Here is a 24,634-nt window from a genome sequence, read left to right as displayed (position 1 = left end):
GCATAAAATCTCATGTTGTTGTTGAAAGGAATATTTATTCCTTCAATATTTTTTAATTTTAAAAGATTAATTATGATATTTTGCCTTTCTTTGGCCACAAGTTTTAAATAATGATTTAAGATTTGATATATGATTAATACTATCATAATATTTATTATCTTATCTCTAATGATTTAATTTCTTTACTATGTAGATTTGTCTTGATAAAAAAGGAACAAGATCTAGAATCCTATGTCTACAAGGAAACATCTACAAGGAAGAATTCTAGCCTATATATGAAGATAGGCGTGCAAAGAGAAACCGACCAAAAATATAGAGGGATCGACCGAGAGAAAGTTTGGCTAAGAGCTTCATACACGTAAATATTGAGAGAATTTTGAAGTCGGTATCGATCGTGTTCACTTGATGCTTGAAGAACACTTGAAGATCATTGATCAAAAAGTTTTTTCGTCTCTACAAGTTTTGGCGTCGAGATTTTCAACTCCTTGCTCTATTTTTTTTATTCTATTTCATATAGAATTTTTAGGAGTTATTTTTTATTAGTTTTATTTTCTCATATGTTGGAAAAAATTGATTTTTACAATAATCACTAGTTTTAGGGTTTATAAAACTCTTTGAATTATTTTCTAGTGAAGTTTTGCCCTGAGTCGCTTCAAGAGTATTTTATACTCTTGCTTAAATCATTTGAGTCTATTTATTTGGTTTTTTGTTTATTTTATTCACGCTTAAATTATATTCCGCTGCAAATTACTCAAGGTGTTATTGTAGGTGTTGTCAACACCTTGTGACAACATCTCAAACTGTTTGTGTGCAACCCCAATTCCTTTACAAATGGCATCAGAGTCATCTTCTTGATACACTAAGAACTGATCTTGGTTTGTTTATTTTATTATAGGAAATAAGATGGACTCATCGTCTGTTGCAAACTCGTTTTTGAAACCTCTGGTCCTTGATGGCACGAATTACGCACTATGGAAGACTAGAATGCGATATACTATCAAAGAGATGGATTTTCATGCTTGGCAAAGCATTCTGACTTGTTGGACTCCTCCAAAGATGTTAGATCCAGAAAGAGAATATATTATCAAGCAAGAAGAAACTTGGACCGCCGAGGAAACACAAAGTTCAAGCTACAATGCTAAAGCACTCAATGCAATTTTTTCATCGGGGGATATGAGAATGTTTGGACTCATAGCTGACTGCAATGTTGCTAAGGATGCTTGGAAAGCTGTTCAAGAACACTGTGAAGGAACTGATAGTGTGAAAAGAACAAGACTGAGATTGCTGAATACAAAATTCGAGAATATCAGGATGGATGAGAATGAGACTATTGCTGATTATGATAAAAGACTTAGGGAGATAGCTACAGAGGCGCATGCTCCTGGAGGACCTATTGCTAGTGAAAGTATGGTGAACAAGGTTCTTCGATCCTTGCAAAAGAGATTCAATGGGAAGATTTGGGCGCTTGAGGAAGTAAAAGACACTTCAAAGATGAAGATGACTGAATTGATAAGTATTCTTCAAGTTTTTGAGATGAATCTTACATCACAAGAGAAGGATAAAGGAAAATCAATAGCTCTTTAAGCTTTAAAACCCTCATACGAGGAGTATGTTCAATTTCATCAAGAAGTTCATCAGTCTGATCTAGAGGATGATTCGATCTCTCTCATGACAAAAACATTCAATGACTATCTGAAGAAGATGAAAGAAACTAGAAAGACGGATCAAAAGCTCAAGGCTCCATTGTTCTCTAACAATCCTCTGAGAATTACTGGACCAGAACAATCACCAAGGAAGCTTACTGATACTCCTAAGCCTCGAATGATGTTGAAAGGGAAGAAGAAATCAGTACCAAAGAAGTTAGACACAGTACAATGTCATGCTTGTCAAGGGTTTGGAAATTATGCAAATGAGTGTTCTAACACGCTTAGGAAATGTATGAACACGTCTTTGAGTGATGAAGAGTCTGATGAAGAATAACAAGAGGATAAAGAAAGCCATACTGTCTTATCTGCCCTACTGGAGAGCAAAAAGAAGTTTCAAGTCAATCCTTTAGGTGTTGCCACACCTGGCAGCAACATCTTCCAAAGGTCAGTTTGTTTGAATTCCTCCATTACTGATAATGTGTGTAATAATGATTCAGGTGATGATATTATATCCATGGAAGAAGCTCGGATGATGTTTGAAGAACTACATACTGATTGGATTGAAAGGAATAAGATGAATACCATTCTTTCAAAAGAAAATTCTGATCTAAAAGCTGATGTGTCAAGACTTGAAGTTATGCTGAGTAAGAAAGACATGGAACTAAGTCAAGTGAAGGAAGAACTCGGAAAAGCAAAAGCTACATTGTCCAAGTTCAATTCAAGCACTTCCAAGCTTGATTCTCTACTCATGATGGGAAGAGATGGTACGGCTGGTTTAGGTTTTGAAAACAGCAAATTTGAAGTTGGTGAAAGTTCGAAAGGCCCTGTGTTTGTCAAGGAAAGTAGCAGTACTGAAAGCTCAAGCAAAAAAGTTTTACCAATTGATCCTCCAAAACCAAAGCCACAGACTACTGCTCCTTCAATGTCTAGAAGGAAACGTAAGTATATTTGTCACTACTGTCATAGACCTGGTTATATCAAACCATACTATTTTAAGCTGCAGGAAGACTATAGACAGAGATCTGCATCAAAGGTGTTGCCAACACCCTTCCACAACATCTATAGAAACAGATCTTCTGTAAGAAAAGTTTGGGTACCAAAAGCTGATAATCACTGTCATATGATTTATACTACTTTGAGAACTAATGTTTCAGGTGCTTGGTACTTTGATAGTGGCAGCTCACGTCATATGACAGGTTCCAAGAAGTTTTTCACTGACTATGTTGAACAAAAAAGTGGAAAATTAACATATGGAGGAGGTTCAAAGGGAAACATTGTTGGCAAGGGAACTCTGAATGTTGCTGGTTTTCCTAAGCTTCGCATTGTGCTTCATGTTGAAGGACTAACTGCCAATCTAATAAGCATAAGCCAACTTTGTGATGATAATTTGCATGTTCAATTTGATAAGAAATTATACAAAGTTTTTGATGATTCAAATTTGTGTGTCATGACAGGTACAAGGTCATCCGACAACTGCTATCAACTTGGAGAAGAGATGGCTTGCAGACATACAAAAGTGAATGAGTTTGATTTATGGCATCAAAAACTGGGACATGCAAATTTCAAGATACTAAAAAACTTGAGTAAGTTTTGTGATGTGTTGGATACTTTGTAATCATTGAATAGTGATGTGTTGGATACTTTGTAATCATTGAATAGTTTTGCATTCATGCATTCATTTTGTTTTGTGATGTGTTAGATACTTTGTAATCATTGAATAGTTTTCACTCCGGATTCTTTGCAAAATATTTTACAGTTTAATTTGTAATAATCGAAGAAGAGTTCTGACTAAGTCACGAAGTAGTGGAGGGACGTTCGTGTATTCCATGATCTTGTCCCAAATGAAAAGTGACTTTGCAAAATCAGAATAACAAAAGAACAAGAATGATTAAACTTGAATTGAGTCAATCATCAAATTTGATTGATAATCAGAAGCAAATGGAAAAAGCTACCTAAAGGGGTCCATTTGAAGATCGTTCCTTTAGTGTGCAGGCTACCACTTCTGCAAAAATAATGACTTGGATATCAAAATTTTTTTGAATCCTGAAGTGTTGCTGGAAGATATTGCCAACATCGTGAAAAACACCTCACTTGTCAACATATATCTGTGCATGTAATTGCATTTTATTTTTATGTCACACTCTGTTTTAGACATAATTAGGACATACATATTTTTTTGTGAATATCTTTGGCCAAAAGGTTATAAATTCTAATCAAACGAAAATTTTGATTTTTGCCCTATCCAATGAATTTTTGAATTTGAATGGGATTGGATTTTGTTTCACTGGTGTTATAGTCTGATGAGGAGTTAAATTTGGAAATATTTGGGCCTAGATTATCGGTGAAAATCGAAGAGATTTGTTTCCAAATTTAATTCGATTTGTTACCGTTTTGGAGTGTTACCGTTGGGATTTTGTTACCGTTGGGGCCTACTGAGAATCCGAGTTAGAATAGGAAAAAGTTTGGTGCGTTATATATTTGATCTCTTATCTGTTTATGGAAATATATTATTTCCTTGCTTCGTCTCGCACCTCTTTATTCTCAGTGCTCCCTGTTTATCTATTCCCTAATTTCTTCTCTATTTTTCAATCTCAAATATTCAAATGGCAGGAAAGGGTTATGATTCACATGAAATCCGTTCTGAGATGGGATATACGGAAGATGCTGTGGGAGGTGTTACAACACCTCCATCAACATACCCCGTGATTGAGCAAGCCATAGTTCCTGTTGCTGAAGAACCAGTGCCCCTGGACTCCATTGCTCTAGGAGATCCAGGAAATGAGATAGATGTGGAGAATTTGTCAGACATGTCCGTGCTAAACAAGGTGTTTCCTACGAAACCCTTGACTCACCGATCTAAGAGACAAGTCGGATACAATCCTGATTACACTGCATCGAAGAGATTCCGTGGGAAGAGTCAACCATCAAGACCTTCTATGATGGATACAGAGTACTATTTGGGTGATGACAGTGATGATGAAGATTACAAGCTGATACATCGCAAAAGAGGAAAAGCTAGTGCCATGGAACCCTCTGTTCCAACCATCCCCGTTCCGTTTGAATCTGAGGAACAATCAAAGGGGAGTTCATCTTCTGCTGATGAATCCACAGAATCCGAAACTCCACCTGTTGCTGATGAAGAGAAAGATGCAACTGCATCTATTCCTACTGTTGAGGAACCATCATCTGCTGCTCCTCTTGTTTTCTCTGATGATGAGGAGATTTCAATAGCCCAGTTCATGGCTAAGATGAAAAAGTCTAAAAGCAAGAAGCCTGCTGTTGCCGCTCCCGTTCATGAATCCGATGAAGAGATGCTTCAGGAATTTGCTGATAACCGTCCTCACTACTCTGATAGCTCCAGAACTGAGTCGAGTGAAGATTCAGATGCTGAGAAATAATTGGATGAAGAGTCAGAATCTGATGACTCTGAGGAAGAAGAAGAAGAAGATGTTGAGGATGGTGTTGCCGACACTCTGGACAACACCTTAGGTAAAGATTATCGGGTAAATTCTTCTTACTCCTCTGAGTTTTATTCTAGGGAGATTGCTGATTGTTGGGATAAGTATCTAGACTATGAGTTCCTTGAAGAACGCAATATTGATGTGGAGAGCTATGGAGCTCAGAATCTGGTCAGATTCTTTGAGATAAGAAACATGTTGTCCACGGTTACCACTGCTGGTCCGTATTGCAGGACACTTGTTCGTGAATTCTATTGCAATTTAACTGAAGCAGTGAAGGACCCTCGGTGTGCTAAATATGGGAAAGTGTATGTGCGAGGACAAATTTTTACCTTCAGTCCTGCCATGATTAATGGATTTCTCCATACACTTACTGGTGATGATGCTGCTCTACCTACTTTGGATGAGATGACATCTGTCATCACAGGAGGTCAAGTCACAGTGTTTCCAGCTCATCCTAAAAATCTACCAGCTGCCAAACTCACCTCTTTCTACTCTGTTCTACACAAGACCGCTGTGAAGACATGGACTCCATCTGGGAATTCCACTGTTGTCACAAAGCACCAGGCTCCAGTCTTGTACGCCATTGGAACAGGAATCAATTTCAACTATGGTCTACTTGTGTTTGACACAGTCATGGCCTTTGCAGACTGTGCTCAACCAACCTTGAAGCTGCCTTATCCATCTCTGATTTATTCTATGATGCTATCTCAAGAAATTGAGAAGGATGATGATGAGCTGCTCATGGAGTCTAGAGAAATATTGAAGATAGCACCTGCATTGCTGCGAGGCAACAGAAAGATAGACCTACCTTGGTCTGAATCAGGTGTTGATGTAGGTGTTGTGGCAGGTGTTGCCAACACCTCATCTGCCACTGCAATTTTTGTACCCCCTCTATTGCTCAAGAAACTGATCCTACATTTGTTCAAGCTCAATTATTGCATGCTGAGCAGAAGATTGCACAGGCTAAGGCTGATCTTGCCTATTATGAAGGGTTGAAGGCTCACTACGAGTCACTATTAAGTGGAGCTAGCCCTTCTGAACAAAAAGGGGGAGAAGAAAGTGAAGCTGGAGAAGAAGAAGCTGAAGCTGATGGCTCATCTAAAAGCAATCAATTCTAGATTTGCTCCAGTGGTATTAGTTTATTTTTTTTGTTGCTATGTTTTTTTGCTCTGCTCTTAATCAAACCTGTTTTTTGTGATGTTAGCTCTGATTTTTTGTTTCCCCTTGAACTTATGTTTTCTGAACTTGAGTGTCGTAGCTAGATGTTGCCAACATCTCGTGACACCACCTCTTCTTACGCTTAGGGGGAGAATTTGTTGTAGTATTCATGGGGAGTTTTGATCAAGGGGGAGTTGAGTTATTTTGTCCAGAAAGGCAAAAAGGGGGAGATTGAAAGAAATATTTATTCTTTAAATCTTTTTTAATTTTAAAAGATTAATTATGATCTTTTGCCTTTCTTTGGCCACAAGTTTTAAATAGTTATTTAAGATTTGAGATATGATTAATTCAATCATAATATTTATTATCTTATCTCTAATGATTTAATTCCTTTACTATGTAGATTTGTCTTGATAAAAAAGGAACAAGATCTAGAATCCTATGTCTACAAGTAAACATCTACAAGGAAGGATTTTAGCCTATATATGGAGATAGGCGTGCAAAGAGAAACCGACCAAAAATATAGAGGGATCGACCGAGAGAGAGTTTGGGTAAGAGCTTCATACACGTAAATATTGAGAGAATTCTGAAGTCGGTATCGGTCGTGTTCACTTGATGCTTGAAGAACACTTGAAGATCATTGATCAAAAAGTGTTTTCGTCTCTACCAGTTTTGGCGTCGAGATTTTCAACTCCTTGCTCTATTTTCTTTATTCTATTTCATATAGAATTTTTAGGAGTTATTTTTTATTAGTTTTATTTTCTCATATGTTGAAGAAAATTGATTTTTACAATAATCACTAGTTTTAGGGTTTGTAAAACTCTTTGAATTATTTTCTAGTGAAGTTTTGCCCTGAGGCGCTGCAAGAGTATTTTATACTCTTGCTTAAATCATTTGAGTCTATTTATTTGGTTGTTTGTTTATTTTATTCACGCTTAAATTATATTCCGCTGTAAATTACTCAAGGTGTTATTGTAGGTGTTGTCAACACCTTGTGACAACACCTCAAACTGTTTATGTGCAACCCCAATTCCCTTACAGTTGTGTTGCTCTATCTTTGTTTTATTAGTGTGAATGCTTGTCATTTCGTTAGTTTCTTATGAAATTTTTCAAAATATCATAATGTCGTAAATATTATTTTTTAAGTTAGAAAATTATATATTAAATTATTTTAAAATTTTGTATTTTTAATTATTTATAATACTAGAAAAAATTATATTAAATTATATTTATTTTTGTTTTATATCTGAAAAATACAACGGTTTGTTTTCGTTCTCTTTGGTAAATTAAAACCGGCAACTATATTTTGTAATTCGGATATAAATCTTAAACCCGAAGTTTATTTGTTTTGGTTTTGGATTATATATGTCAAAAGCGAACGACAGAAAAAATCAAAATTTTATTAAATTAATAATTTTATTTATATTTGTATTTATATTATATATGTTATGGGATGATATTTAGTGAATGAATAATCATTTTGAATAATTCTTAGTTGATTGCTGTTTATGTAATTCATTGTTGTTTTTGTAATTAATAGTTGATTAATTGATGATTGTTTAATGTAATTTTTAGTTGATTTTTGTTTATGTAATTCATTTAAACTTTATTTTTAAAATTTTTACTAAGAAATCAATTTAAAAATAATATATCGGATTATATATTTCTAAAATTAAAAATGAAAAAAACGAAATAAAATATCGAAAACGGAATCGAACCGGCCGATGAACACCTCTACATTTTATTGTGTTAGGTATTATTGATCAAACCGACCAAATCGAACCGTATAAGCCGGTCTATTATAGTACAAAATCGAACAGAACCGAATTAAAACGGTTTGACTTCGGATTACATTTTTCATAAATAAAAAACCGAAAAATCAAACCGAATTTAGACAAATTAAAACTGAACCGACCGATAGGAGAGAGGTGGAGATAAAAGTGGGACGTGAGCTGAAACGACTCGTTCCTACTACTATTGAATTTTATATATATATATATATATATAACAATAAATAACTAAATATTTAATATAAAATATGTTTAAAAATCATGCATATATAATAAATAAATAAATAACTAACTAAATACTTAATATAATATATATAATTAAAATGTGTATTTATATATATATATATATATATATTAAATAATTAATTTCCAAAATATTCATAAACATAAATAATTTTTCCATAAAAATATCCAAACTAAAAATCTATAATATTTTGCATGAAAATAAAATATCTTAAAATAATTATAATTTCATGTCTCAAATATAATCATTCAAACCTTATTAAAATCATGAAATACTCAAAATAAAATCCATAAACCATAATTAATTAATAAAATTGTGCGAAAAATAGTATTCATCTAAATCACTGAAACACATGACTAGAGCGTAGGTCACGGGCTAGCCAACTGCCGGGAGCTCATACATCCTCACTGCCAGTCGGGGCTAAGTTCTCTACATCATAGTTCACTTGATCACCTGTACCATTTAAGTCTAGTGAGCCTAGAGGCTCAGCACGCTCTATCTCATAATAACAACATGATTAAAATAATGCATCACATAACACATGCACGATACATAATAAATAATATATATACTTGCATGTCCTAAAATACATAACTCATGGTCATCTCATAATATAACATACATACTCATATTATAATCATCATGCAACATAATAAGGGCATATCATCATTTTAAAACTCTGAAGATTATATCCATGCCGTGTGACGTGTCATGTCGATTGATCAATCTAAAACCACCGTACGTGCGGTGAGATCTCCACCTCTTGGCCCCTTCACCAGGCTGACCCCGGATCCATAGGCAATCATAATCATAATCGTATGTAAAGGCAATCGGGCCCCAGTATCCCGACCCACAGTCTCGTGTCATATGGAAAGATCTCCGGGCCTAGGCATCTCATCTCTAATCCCGTAGGTTGTCACACACCCACTTCAACTCCCTTAAAATGTTTTTCATTGCCCAACATCACACATATACATATATCGTCATGCGCATACATAAAATTTTTCATGATCTTATTTTCATAAAATATTTTCCGTAAATATATATTTAATTAATTATTAATATAAATATAAAAATAATATATTTTTGTACTTAAAATATTCATGCAATAATTAAATATATATTTACGGAGCATACATATATTTCAATGATTGTTACAAGCTGCTGCTGACTCCTTAGACTTAGGTCCAATAACTTCTAGACTGACCCAATAACTCAACTTAAATCCATTAACTTACATTTAAGCCTAAATAATTTATTCAAGCCCAATAAGACATGTCTGACCCAATAACAAAGGTCAGGCCCATTAATCAACTAGTATGGCCCAATGGATCCAATATCCAAAAAATTGGCCCAAATATTTCCATGAGCCATAGGCACATTAAAAATTAGTGGACTTATAAGCCCAAATAATTAAACTCATGTAGCCCAAATAATTTAATTACTTAGACTTAAACCCATTACAATTCTTAAACTAATAATTAACTTAAAAATAAAATACCCGAGCACATCTAACACAACCCGGACTCGGACCCAACTAAATTTACCCGTGATATTTTAGACCCGATCCGGACCCAAAAACCCAAGCCCGACCCGCCTAAAGACAAAACACAACCCTAGCCTTCCTTTTCCTAAGCCCAACTCGCGGTAGCCCCAAGAGGCTTTGGAAAAACTGATCGTCCCGCCTAGGGGTGAAAACGAATCAAATCGAGCCGAATAATGATAAAATTTTAAGGTTCGAATTCGGCTCGATAAGAGTATATTCGAGTTCGAGCTCGATTCGAAGTTCGATAATTTCAAATATTTTGGCTCGAGTTCGGCTCGAAATGAAGTTTGAGTTCGATTCGGTTCTAAATATTCGAACCTATTCGTGAACTATTCGGATATTATGGTTCGAAAGCTCGAAATGTATATATATTATTATATAATTATATTATATTAATTAAATATTAAGGCTCGCGAACTATTCGCGAACTATCGAACAAAGTAATTTTGGTTCGAGCTCAGCTCGAAAAAAAGTTCGAACATCTTCGAATTCGGCTCGAGTTCGATAAGCTCGAATACGAATCAAATATTTATCGAGCGGGCTCGTAAAGCTCACGAACAGTTTCGATTCGTTTGCACCCCTAGTCCCACCTGCTCCGCCCACCTTTGTCCATGAAACCAATGCCCATACTTAGCCAACATCCAGATGGTTCTAACCTAATAAATTTGAACTCAAACCGAGCCCTGTAGAAGGAGAATGAACCAAAACATCACAGCCCTAGTTTCTGCTCGCGTGCTGCGCGCGATGCCTGATGTCATGCCGCTCAGCCGCCCATATCCGGCAACCACCGGCTGGAGAACTACCTGAAAAACCTTCCCCAAGGTCTTGGGGTTCTAACCCAACTAGAACCAGCCTAAAACTCGTATCCTACAGTGTATACAAACAAATCACCCGGAACTGCTCAACCCGCAATTTGGTGCACATCAGAAGAGATGGCTTCGGTTACACAGCCTATTCCAGCCCCAAACCCGATTCTAGGGACCCTAAGACACCCACATAGGCGTGAGCCAACAACCATAGCCGATCCATACCATAAAAACGTGATATTCATGGCTTTAAAAGAGAAACAACGTGAGATACCTATGCATAAAAACAAAACTTCATGCAATTCGATCCTACCATGCGAAATCAATATTTTTATGTTCATAACAGATAATATGGCTTAAATGGTGGCCAAGGAGAGAATTCAAACGTGACTTGAAGATTTTTGAAGCAAAATTCGTGTTCTTGACGCGTACGGCGATCTCCGGGATGAACGGGCTAATATCCTTTGCTTAAATCTTCAAAATCGTGTGTGCAAGTGTGAAATTTGCTGATGAACATGATGTAGAAGAAAAGAGATGGCGGCTAGGGTGAATTAACGTGAAGAAGATGAGAAAGTGGGATTTAATATATTATTTACTTATTAAGATATTATTTTAGATTTTTGGTAAATAATCTATCAATTTTAATATAAAAATAGCCCTTAAAAATTATTATTTTCTGATATAATTTCGTAATAATTAATTATGGGTATTTAAAAGCCTATTAAAAACTCTTAAAATGGCTAATTTTGGTGAAAATTGGGCTTTTATATATTTATATATATTAAAACTATAATTTTTTGAAAATAATACCGTAAAATAATATTTTAAGGCTCACAAAATTCTCATAAAAATATTTGGAATAAAATTCCTATACCTCGTTCATCCACGGTCTCGTCTACGCTATCGAAAAACATTATTTCTACAAATTCCATAAATAATAAAATTGCGAGTGAAATGATAAAAATAAAAATTAAATCATGCAAATAAATTCACATAATTCACATAAAGTCATTTAACCCATTTCTAAACTTTAATTATGTTCCTAGTTATGCATACGGATTTACGTAAACGAATTTTCGAGCGTTACAATTGATGATGGGAAGGAAAGATATAGGGTTTTTTTTACCCAAATTTTGGATCCAAATTTTTTTTTTTGTTAAAAAAAAAAATGTCCACAGTTTACCTGCATCCTAGGGTACACCGTTTCGATGCACACGAATATATATATATATATATATATATATATATATATATATATATATATATATATATATATATATATATATATATATATATTTGTCAGAGAGTAGTTGACGGGTTTTTTTTATTTTTACCGTAAATTAAATAATAAATTTCAAAAATAATGTAAAATTAAAAAAAATTTACAAATACTGTAAAACTCCAAATCTGACAGCGGACTTTCATTTACACGTAGGCATCGTCCTCCGCCACGGAGCGCGGACGCTATGCTAGGTGGAGAATTAAATTTATTTTAAATCATCTAACACTGACTTAATTAAAAAAAACGCGTATTGAACGCGTAATAAATTTTTAATTATATTATATAACGCGTAATAAATTTTTAAATATATTATATAACGCGTAAAGAATTAATTTAACACGTAAACAATTAATTCTACGCGTAATTGTATTACTATATATATATATGTTCACAAATGTTATTCGGATATCACTCATACAAATATTAAACTCTTTAAAATTTTCTCTTTTCTTTTATCCGTTTTTCATTTTTATTTCAAAAAAATATATCGAGAATGGAAAACATTGATATATTTTTATATTTTAGTGGTCATATTATTGTGGATAGTGGATCGATTGTGTATAGTATTCCTTATACTAGACCGATGCGAGTTCTACGTACCATTACTTTGTCCGAGTTGGTTGAAGCTGTGCATCAAATATTGAGGATTGATCCAACTACTTTTACTCTCAAATTGTCAACGAAATATTCTTTCATGGAAAATTCATCTTGGCATGAAATTCAAGTCAATCTTGTCGATGACAACGCTTTAGAGTTTATGATGCAATCTCCCAATATACGTATATTGCATTTGTACGTGGAAGCAAACCAAATTGACCATCACGTTGGTCATGTCGACCAAGAATCGGATATTTTACACGTCACCGAAGGAATGGACAACATGTATCTTTATCCTGAAAGTGGATCGTGGGATCAATATATCGCCGGCACATCAGAACCTGATCCTGCAAGTTGGCCGCAAAGTACACGTATTTGGGAACAAAATTATGGTGAAGCAAATTGGAATTCAGAAATTCAAAACTTTGTGCCACGTGTTGATGATCCTAGGAGTGAAAACGAAGATGTCCAGATAAGCGATACAGAGCCAGAGATGTCATACGGGGAGTCTGAGGAAGAAGATGATGACGATGTTGAAGATGTGAATGATGATGTACATGTGAATATCCATGCAAATACTGATGAGGGAACATCATCTCGTCCAACACCTCGTCAGAAATTACAGAGGCAAGATGTTCCTTTCTTTTCTACCACTTCTGATATGCCATATTTCTTTAATACATATTTTGGAGAAGAGATTCCTGATTCTATTGGCGTACCTCATGACATGCGGACAAGATACTATAATGAGGAGAGAGGAGAACTATGTGTAAACATGGTTTTCAAGGATAAAAAAGATCTGATCGCATCTGTGAAGGATTATTCGATCAGAGTTTCTAGGCGTGAATATCTTGTTGTTGAAAGCACACGCATTTTGTGGAAAATTCAATGCAAAAATGATTCTTCCACCGTCAGATGTCGTTGGGGTCTTCGCGCATCTTTCAAGGAGAAAACAGGTTATTGGAAAATAACCAGATATGGTGGGCCTCATACATGTATATCAACCAACGTCGGCATAGATCATCACAACTTGAATAGTGATATGGTTGCACATACACTATTGGGCATTGTACGATGTGATCCTTCGTACGAGATTAAATATATAATAGAGAGTGTGAAAGATAAATATGGATATCAAATCTCGTATACGAAGGCGTGGCGGAGTCTGAAACGTGCAGTGGAAATTGTTTATGGAACTTGGGAGAGCTTTGTTCAATTACTGCCAAAATATATGCGTGCTCTTTGCAAATACAATATTGGAACAATTGTCGACTGAAAGCATCTCAGAAACAATGAAGAAATAAAAACATTGAACTATTGTTTTTGGGCGTTCAAGCCGTGTACTAATGGATTTCGACACTGTCGAAAAATCATTAGTGTCGACGGTACACATTTGTACACAAAGTACAAACACAAAATGTTGATCGTTGTCACTCTCGATGCTAACAATCAAGTTCTACCATTGGCTTTTGCAATTGTCGATGAAGAAACGTCTGATTCCTGGAAGTGGTTTTTGTAAAATGTTGGACGGCATGTTGTATGTGGCGAAAATGGTGTGTGTCTAATATCTGATAGGCACAAGGAAATCGTGCGAGCCGTTGAAGATCTACCCTATTTCAAACCTCCACAAGGTGTGCATCGTTTTTGTTTGCGGCACGTGTGCTCAAATTTTAATTTCAGGTTCAAAGATGTGCATTTGAAAGATTTGTGCTGGGAAGCAGGTAGTCAACATCAAATTTGTAAATTTGATGCAACAATGGAGGCAATTAAGAACAAAAATATTTTGGCACACAGATATTTGGATGGAATATCAAAGGAAAAATGGAGTATAGCCCATGACGGAGGTTGGCGTCGTGGAGTGATGACGACCAACATGTTCGAGTGCTTAAACAGTGTGTTAAAGGGAGCTCGTAGACTGCCTATATCTGCAATAGTACACTTGACCCTTCTGAGATGTGTCCAATACTTCATTGAACGTGTGACAAAAGGTCAACGTATGGTTCAAGAAAATCAATTGTGGTCGGATTATGCACGGCGAAAGTATGAGGAATGGGCAAAGAAATCTAGTGAACATCGTGTTGTTAAATATGATGTACGATCACAAACTGCTCAGGTTGCGACCGGAGGAAGGCCAAGTCGCGGCCAACACATGCAAGTGGTGAGAATATCAACAACAGATTGTTCATGTGGTAAATGGACAATTTTCGGCATCCCGTGTTCTCATGCTATTTGCACCGCTAAATGGCACTCGTTAGATCCCACGACACTTGTGCAGCCATGGTACAATATATCGGAGTACCTCGCAACGTATGAAGGAAGATTTGAACCTCTTGCAGATGAAAGATATTGGGATCGTCCTACCTTTGAGTTGCAACACAACCCAGTTAGACGTGAAAGAAGAAGAGCAGGTAGGGATACAACGACTCGACTAAGAAACGAGATGGACATGCCGGTAGCGAGAGAGAGACAACAACGAAGAACTAACAGGTATAAACTTTGAAAATTTAATTTGTTCCTAAAAATATGTCTTGTAATATATTTTAATTTTTATATGTCTATTTTTTTTTTCAGGAGCATCAGATGAACGTGGACAATTGATTGCTTGACGAAAAATTTATAACAAATAAATGTTTGTTGGTAGCATATGCGTTTTTATAATTGTGTCATATAATGTATGCATTGAATAAGATATGTATTTGATATTGGTTAAATGCATTGATCTATTATACTACTAGAATTTTTCTTCATATTTGTTTGAATCAACTTAATAAAGTATTTAAAATAATTGTGGTGTAATAAAAAAAACTCATACGGAAAGAAAAAAAAAATCACATGCATAACTAATTATCAATTACTATAACACAAAAAAAAATATCATTATTGTTCATGACAATTGCAGTTATACAAATGACCATCGGTACCACAAGCAGGTGGTCTACGTCTACGTTGTCCTCTATGCACAACAGGAGCATCAACAATTTCTTCACTCCTCTCTTGTTGCTCATCTGAATAACTAGGAAATATTACAGGTGACGGAACGTTTCTTTCAGGAGCCAGAATATTGCGTTGACCAGTATTAAGCAGATCTGTAAAACTTTGGATATTTTCACAAAATGGAGTATGATAACCGGCATCAACATATGAACCAGATGGTCCTGCACCGTAAAATCCACCGAATGGTCCGATATTGTACAACCCACTAGATGGCCCTGCGTTGTCGAACCCACCAGATGGACCCGCGTTGTAGAACCCACCAGATGGACCCGCGTTGTAGAACTCACCAGATGGATGAGGAGGAACAAACCCTGATGATGACTGATGCGAATCAGAGGATGACACACTAAAATTTTGTGGAATATTACTGTGTCTGCCAATATCTAAATTCGGTTGATATGGCCTAAAACCAAGCCCAGTTACTGCAAGCGATATAAATCGTACAGTAATGCGATCATACCATGGAAAGTAATCATCATCGACTTCCCTAGATCTTCTGTAGCGTTCTCCTCGGGCAACATTACTCAATTTTCCATTCCAAAGAATAATTGCATCTTTATGATACTCTCTCCAATCTGTGTTGCAGATGACCTGTTCTATTAACATTGTGTAGGTTATCGTTGTCAAGTGCAGGCCTAGGAATAGATTGTCGCATTTTGAACTGCCTCAAGACCCGATCAGGACGATGCATCTCCACAATATCAAAACAAATCAGAGGACAAACACATCTCCAGATTCTATTATCGTATGTACTAATGATCGCTTTAACATCAACATCTTTCTTGTTGTAAACTATCCAATTAAACTGCATAATAATAATAATAAAATCATTTTTAATTAATAAATATAAATTAATATAATTGTTGTAAAATTTCAATAATCCAATAACACACCTCGGCATTAGTCATACGATCGAAGCAATCCCTTATAATTCTAACAGCGTGCGTTGGTGAATGAGTGTAACTAAATACATTTGACCACCTACAATAAAAAAAGATTATTAAAATTATTATAAAATGAATTTGTAATTTATAAAAAGCTAATATTTTTCAAATATTACCGTGCACCATAAGGAGCATATGGAATATCTTTCTCGAATTCATTTTGAGGCACAGTCAGAGATAATCCATTTATATCAGGATTAACAAATGTAATCCCGCTCCATGCCCATACCTGCCATCAGTAATAAATTAAATTATAAATTATTATAATGTGATATTAGATGAACTTAAAAATTTATACCTGTAGGATAAATAGAGGCCCGGATATTATAGCTTTTTTTTATCCGTGTTGCATTGCATAACTCACGATATAGGAATGCTAGAACTGCACTTCCCCAACTATAAGATCTGATGCGTTCAATATCCCGAAGTAGTTGCAAAAAAATCAATTTAACAGATCCTCCTTGATAATCTGGAACCATGATTCCTCCAATAATCATTAATGCTACACAACGGGTATATTTTACGACATCTATTTCTGGACTATTATCATCGATATGTGCAGCCATGCAATGCTCATATAAAGCGGTCATCAATAAGTGGCCACCTTTGAAATGCGACGTCAGTGGCGTAAATCCCAATAAATCCAAACATATATGCTGCCACTCTTCAACTTTGCGTGAAACATCTATACCAATTACAGGCTCACCATCAATAGGTAGACCCCAAATAATGGAAATATCCTGTAAAGTGATGGTTGCTTCACCACATCTAAAATGAAAGGTATGTGTTTCACGTCGCCATCGTTCAACCAAAGCAGTAATTAAATGATTATCATATTGCCGAGATCCACACAACAAAACACCATAAAACCCCATATTATTTAAATATGCAATCACACGACTGTGCAGACCATGCTCATTAAATAACTGCCAAATCAAATTATCGGATCGTTTGACTCGAACTATGTCATCAATTGTTATTGTGGAAACTTCTGACGACATATGTGTGGCTTGTAAATATAGCACACTGGAATCTATTGACCCTCGATTTGTTGTCATCCTGACAAATATACTAACAATTATATAATGCAAACCAATAAACACATATTATAAAATTACAAAATAACAAAACATTAAAATAAAATAAAATATAATATAATAAATTTTAATCTATGCATATAACAATATATGTCTATATATTGCATATTTTTAATATAATAACGATAACAATAAATTATATATATATATATATATATATATATACACACGTATATTTCAATCTAATAATCTATATTATATAGTATATCAATATTAAGGTAATATCACATGCGTATATATCTAATATAATAACAATAACAATAATAAAGTTTATATATATATTTTTTAGTATTTTAATATATATATATATATAATTCTATATTTATATATATTATAAGATTAAAATAATAATAATAACAACACTTAACGTAACATAACTATTTTTATTATTAATACATTTAATTTTTATTATATTAATATAATATAGTTAATTATAAAAAAGAAGAAATTTGAAATATATACTAAAACATATTATTAAAATAAACTCAAAAAATCAAAATAATGCTTAAAAAAATTCTGAAAAATAATCCATACCTTCAAATGGCTTTTTTTAGTACCTGCGACCAACAATTAAACATATTTCAATTATAGTAACTCAATTAAACCAAAACACCCAAATTAAAAAACCCTAATCTCGAATTTACCTTAATTTTGAAATAGAGCTTCAACCAACCAAAATATCTTCTTGCTAGTTTGAACAACGATCGGCGGTGATGGAAGATGTGAAAATGCTCCACCTGTGGTCGGACGATGTTTTCGATACGGCGAAGAAAACTCAAAAAATTGGTGTAAAAAAAAACCTCTCGTTGTAAGGATTCCGAAACTACTCTCGGATTTGTAATTGGAGGAACGATGATGGAGAAATCTAATGTTAAAGAAACAAAAATTGATAAGAAGAGAAGAAGTGCCGTAGACAATGGAGGATTTCAGAAAAAAAAAAAAAACTGATAATGTGGGTGGGGCAGTCGGTCCATTATCAATAATGGAACGGATGCTGCAGACTCTGCCCACGTGTACTGAGTATCCGCTGTTAGATTTGGAGTTTTACGATATTTGTAAAATTTTTTTAATTTTACATTATTTTTGACATTTATTATTTAATTTACGGTAAAAATAAAAAAAACTCAGTAGTTGACAGATATGGGTTGGTTCACAAATCACACAACAGGAGTGCAACCTGTATTTTTAAATAAACAAATAGGTTTCTGATACAAAGTTGCCGTTTCACGTGCATCCCAATCATAACCACCGACACCCCATTCTTCTTGTGTTTTTTAATCCATGTTTGCTTTTATCTCATAAATCATAATAATATTTACATCGGCATGTCAATTGCTAGCCGGAATTTCGGATAAATTGCTTTTTCTTTCCCTAATTTGCCTTCTTTTTGTTTTTACTCCTATTGAAGGTAAATTTTCATTTCTAGTTTTGTAATGTGTACGTGGTTTTTTTTAGTTTTGATCATGTTAAAGTAAATTTCATTTTTATAATTTATGTAATTCGTACTAATTTTTCAAATTTTTTTTGTCATTTACTTGCCTGTGTTTTTTCCTATATTATTTTGATCATTTATTTTGATCGATAGACATGATAGACTTTGTCAAAACAATATTAAACATGAAAAAAAGTACAAATAAAAAAAAAGAAATTCACCGTAATAAGAGAACAAAAATATTAAAAAAATACAAGTTACAAAAATAGGAGTTACAAGTATTTGAGATATGTCCTAGCTTACAAATTTCACTATAAACAAGCAAATTTTCGACCATGATAGATAGATATAAAAGGTTTCGTCATATAATTGACATGAGATGAAAGGAAAGATGGCGTGTACAAATCCTATGAGATGCATTGCATGCTACTACAATTATTGAAAAATATCTATGCTAACACATGAGCAGTATCCATTGGTCCATTGTTTTACATTTGAGATGTTCGCGCGAACATCTCAAATGTAAAACAAATTCGACCGTTAGATCTTCATTCGGACACTGTCCGAATAGGATAACATAGACCGCGCGCGAACATCTCAAATGCAAAACAAATTCGACCGTTAGATCTTCATTCGAACTATGTCCGAATAGGATAGCATAGACCGCTAAATTATTGATAACATCATTAAATACCAACAATGGCATATGCTATGGCCTATGAGTGAGTTATTACGCAGTTTAAAAGTACTAAAACTGAATATCATTTAATTTATACTAGCCGCCAACAATAACATCTAATAAAAATGACTGATGCTCGAGTCGATTATACGCTAAAAACGTACAATTTAATATAATTAGTGTAACCACTCAACAACATGGCAAGATAACTGAAGAAATTATTTTGCATCTTGTCAAATTTTCTTGCAAGTGATGTGACCAAACCATGGTATTAATGTTTTTAACTGCAAAAAAAGAAGAGTAATTAAATACAAGATATATCACTGGGATACAACCCCCCCATTCATGATATAATTCACTTTATATAAGATAACCACACATGTATATATTCTTTACTCAACTTTGGGATCAAATAATATCCATCATTCCACACAATCCCACCATTCTTCTTCTGCCAAAAAAAAAAAGAAAGAAAGAAATAATGGATCACAGAAGTAGGGACAGAGCAAGTGGGCTGATCCTCTTCATGATTATATTTCTTCAATCTTTTTATGGGATTGTTGAATCCTACAAAAACTACACAGTGGGAGATTCATTTGGTTGGTATGATACCTTAGAAAACCCTGATGTTGATTACGAGAAATGGGCTTCTTCAAAGAACTTCAGCCTCGGGGATTTTCTCAGTAAGTTATTCAAATTTTCACCAAATCATATATATATATATATATTTTTGTTACGCGTAAACGCTAGCTTTAGAGATCGATCTGGGGTTTGTTTAATATATGTTAATCTTAATTGATCAGACGAAAGGTTGAGTTCGAAATAAATTCGAGAGATTTGGATAATGGCTATAAATTAATTTCCTTCTTTTAATACGTTTTGCATTTGAGCAAGAACTTTGATTTAATCATTTCAAGATCTCGATGATCGCATGTTAATTGATTCTAGGTGGTTTTAATTTTTATAAATTATGAAAATTTGAATTTGTTTATTTAGCAGAGTAGATTATTTTTACTCATGTTTCAATGCTGGTTTAGGTTTATACAGATGGAACGAACAGGTTTTCAACCGTTTATTACCCTTTTAATCATATGTCTAGCACACTATCCAATATTTTTTTACTGGATCATAAATTTATTATAACTAGCGATAAATGCACACATTTTATATTTATATATTTTTTTATATTTATATATACTTTTTAAGCCTTTTTTGTAATCAAATATTATAAGCGTAATTTGAATCTTTAAAGATTTACGATTTCATTTTAATCAAAGACAAATTGTTCACATATTTTGATATAACAAGACTACGAAGTTTAAAGATGACACACTTTGTATTACAAGATTTTTTTAATATAAAAATTTTTATTATTATTATTATGAAATATGCAAAAAATTAAAAATATTTTACATATGTTTTGGGAATATTTGTAATTGGATTTTGAGAGGATTTATTGGTGATATAATCAGGTTTATTGGGATGTATATTTGTTCAAAAGATAAGGGTAAACCTGATTATTCTTTAAAAGTTGTTTAAGCTAGCTCTTCAGCATTAATTTATTTTGACTTTTTATAATTTTTTTAAATTTTTTGTAATCATTAATGGACACTTTTTTAGAGCTCATAAAATAGCTATAAGCTAACTAAAATACCCAATAAGCCCAACTTTTTGTTTTGTTTTTTTTGGGAAGATCCAATAAATTAAACCAACTTCTTTGTTACTAAATCTTGTCGTATTGGTAAATTTACTTCATGTAGTAAACAAGTTGAAGAATCATATATAATTGGAGTAAAGTCTAGGATCAGATTGTGTTATGATGTACCTAATCATTAAATTCACAATTAATAACGCAAAAAGCAAATTCACAAAAGTATAAATAAATAAATAACCCACCAATAAAGAAATGTCCCAAAAAGATTCGACAGCTGTTTCTGCTGGCTCACTTTATTTATTTATTTATTTATATTTATATTATATTATATTATATATTTATCTTTGGGTTGAAAGCGGCTGACTTTGTAGTTTGTGAAGAATACTTACTGCCACCTAACAAGTTATCTATGTCATTACATATAGGAAGCTTATAATGGATCGGTTTGTAAAAGACGGTTCTGTCTATGTTGTTCTTAGGGTTGGTTACCTCAATGGCAAATTAATGACCCTGATTGATCTGCAGATCAAATCAATTGATCTACACATCATTTGGGACCATTGATTCTGGCAAATGGGTACTGTCCATTTGCTAGCATAGAATTTTCCGTAAAAGACATGATAAAAGAGAATGAGCAAAAATAATATTTTTGCATTTCTTTAAATTTTTAATCTGGTCTACTGTGAATTTATCATTTTAATCCTATTTGTATATTTTTATTTTTCATCTTTTTCCAAATAAGATAAATTTTTATTTTTTATCTTTTATATATATATATATTGTATATTTTTCTTTTTCATCTTTTTCCAATTAAGATAAATTTTTATTTTTTATCTTATATATATATATAACGTGATAATAATTCATTGGATGTACAAAGTATCACGTCAGCTGTTGCTCACATAGTTGCCCATGTGATCGAAACTCATATATATATGTTATTTAATTTTTGTCTTTAATTTTTATATTTTTTATTTTTTAAAACCAAACAATACAATATACACTGATAAAAATAGAAGCGAAAGTGAAAAAATTACAATTTATAGGACTAAAATAAAAATTTATCATAACATGACAATATATATATATATATGTAGAGAGATTTGATCCCCCGCACCCTAGGGTGCGGGGAATCCGTGCACACTCGTGCTCAAAAAAATTTCGATTTACTTGAAATTTTCACGGTAGGATCGTTTAAAAAATACGAATCCAACGGTATATCATATGCTATAAATTTCAATTTCGATGGCCGAAATCGTGAAGATGGCCGAAAATGGGGTTAAATATGCAGTTTTTTGTCATCTTCACGATTTCGGCCATTGAGATTGAAATTTGTAGCATATGATATATCGTTGGATTCGTATTTTTTAAACGATCCTACCTTGAAAATTTCAAATGAATCAAAATTTTTTTGAGCACGGGTGTGCACGGATTCCCCGCACCCTAGGGTGCGGGGGATCAAATCTCGATCTATATATAGGGTGCGGGGGATCAAATCTCGATCTATATATATATATATTAGTAAGTTACAACACAAAAGATAAAAATTCATTGTTAGCATGACCAAAACTGGAAAAAAAATGCAAATTGTAGGAGAAATGTAAATTTCCTTAAGGTTGTGATTTGATGGAATGAGTTCAAATTCATATATTTCAAATGTATTTATGTTGTTTAGAGAAGTAATGAACTTCAAATCTACCCCTTTCATGCTTCACAAAAACTCATACGAAACGATTTTATATGTCAATTTTGTGAAACAAATATTCTATTCGATCCGATATGTGAAAAAATATTATTTTTGTGTCGAAAATATTATTTATTTGTTAATATGGGACCGGAAACCCAAATAACTGATATAGATCCGTGAGACTATCTCACATGAGACCTGATACTCTTCATGTTTATATAATGTTTTATGTTAATTAGGTCGTATTAAAAGTTTATTCAATAATGATGTCATTGAAATTTTGTCTACTTTATATAACTAATGTGTAAGTAAACTAAAATATGAAATTAAGAGTTGATCTATTATTTCATAGTCGACAATAAAACTATAATGAAAACTCATAGATTTAAAATCTTTATGTCCAAACTCAATCTAAAGAAATTAAGATTTTATAATGTGAGAAAGAACTATTAGATAAATGACTTATTATATGATCATGTTTCGTGTCTGCCTTAGCCGTTTGATAGATAATATATTAGCTATATTAATAATAATTTTTATGTCATTTAAACTTTTCATATCGTGTCAAATGTTTGATTAATTAGCCCCAAAATTTTCGATAAGATAATTTTTGAAAACATTAGGTTTTATGCTTCAATAGCATTTATTTTTGTCACATAAAAAATTAAGGGTACACGTACGTACGTCCCGACATATTGGAGATGTAGTGCTAGAAATTTTCCATAGATCTAGATTATTTTTATTAAACATATAGTCGAATTAGATCTTTATTGGTTTTTGTTTTTATTATACGGACGTAATATAATCTACAACATCGATCAACGCAGTTTTCAATACGGACAACAATCACTCGGTCATTCAGACATATAACTTCACTACGTACAAGCTTTGCGACTACGAGGACTCCACAGACAACGACACCATACAATGGTCGTCGGCGAATCCTTCTTCCACGAATCCGCAATCAATTACGGTGCCCGTTCCTCTGATGAAAGTCGGAATGACATATTTTTTCTCTAACGACTACGACGGGGAGCAATGCAACTACGGGCAACACTTGAAGATCAATGTGACATATGGCCAAGGTTTGCCTCCTAGTCTCGAGTCCGATGAGTCTCCGGGACCCGTGAGTCCGGAGTCCGGTGACGACGAAGCTGCTCCGGATACCATAGTTCCGGCAAATTTTGATAATCCAAAAGACACTAGTGATGATGAAAAGGAATCCTCTCGGTCTGTTTCTTTGTTTTCAGCTTCCAAGTTTTGTGGGGTGAAACTATACGGTTTTCTATTTTTGGTTTGTTTGGGTTATTGGTGATTCTAGTATTTTATTTATTATATTCTTTCTTCGTTTTTTTTTTTTTACTAAGCACTTATCGAAGGATGTACAATTATTTACTTCCACACAGATTTTAATACGTGTATACACACATGTATTTTGTGTCTTCTCCGGTCTATCATCACCGTTCGTTTTGGGTTTAGATTTGTTGTGAGATAATTTCACGAATTTTTATTTTGAGATGAGTCAATTCTGTTCATATTTACAACTAAAAGTAAAATTTTTTGATAATAAAAGTAATATTTTTTTATGGGTGATTGCATTATGGCCGTCGTGTTTGG

General features: G+C 33.6%; 1 protein-coding gene across 1 annotated transcript; it reads left to right on the top strand.

The window, feature by feature from the left end:
• Window positions 1-20,101: 20,101 nt before the first annotated feature.
• On the top strand, window positions 20,102-24,430 carry LOC140876210 (early nodulin-like protein 18). Its single transcript, XM_073280120.1, has 2 exons — window positions 20,102-20,359; window positions 23,845-24,430. Exons 1-2 carry the CDS (start codon window positions 20,158-20,160, stop codon window positions 24,330-24,332), a joined length of 690 nt encoding a protein of 229 aa, XP_073136221.1. The 5' UTR covers window positions 20,102-20,157; the 3' UTR covers window positions 24,333-24,430.
• The last annotated feature ends 204 nt before the right edge of the window (window positions 24,431-24,634 follow it).

The sequence above is a fragment of the Henckelia pumila genome, chromosome 1 (assembly GCF_033568475.1).
Source record: "Henckelia pumila isolate YLH828 chromosome 1, ASM3356847v2, whole genome shotgun sequence".
Taxonomy (NCBI): Eukaryota; Viridiplantae; Streptophyta; class Magnoliopsida; order Lamiales; family Gesneriaceae; genus Henckelia; species Henckelia pumila.
Note: the sequence above shows the minus strand (reverse complement) of the source record. Positions and strands in the feature narration are given on the sequence as shown.

Excerpts from the sequence above, each read along its gene's own strand:
- LOC140876210 (XM_073280120.1), top strand. The coding sequence starts at position 20,158 with ATGGATCACAGAAGTAGGGACAGAGCAAGTGGGCTGATCCTCTTCATG. Across the intron at positions 20,360-23,844 it reads CAGCCTCGGGGATTTTCTCA|TTTTCAATACGGACAACAAT; the intron begins GTAAGTTATTCA and ends CGATCAACGCAG.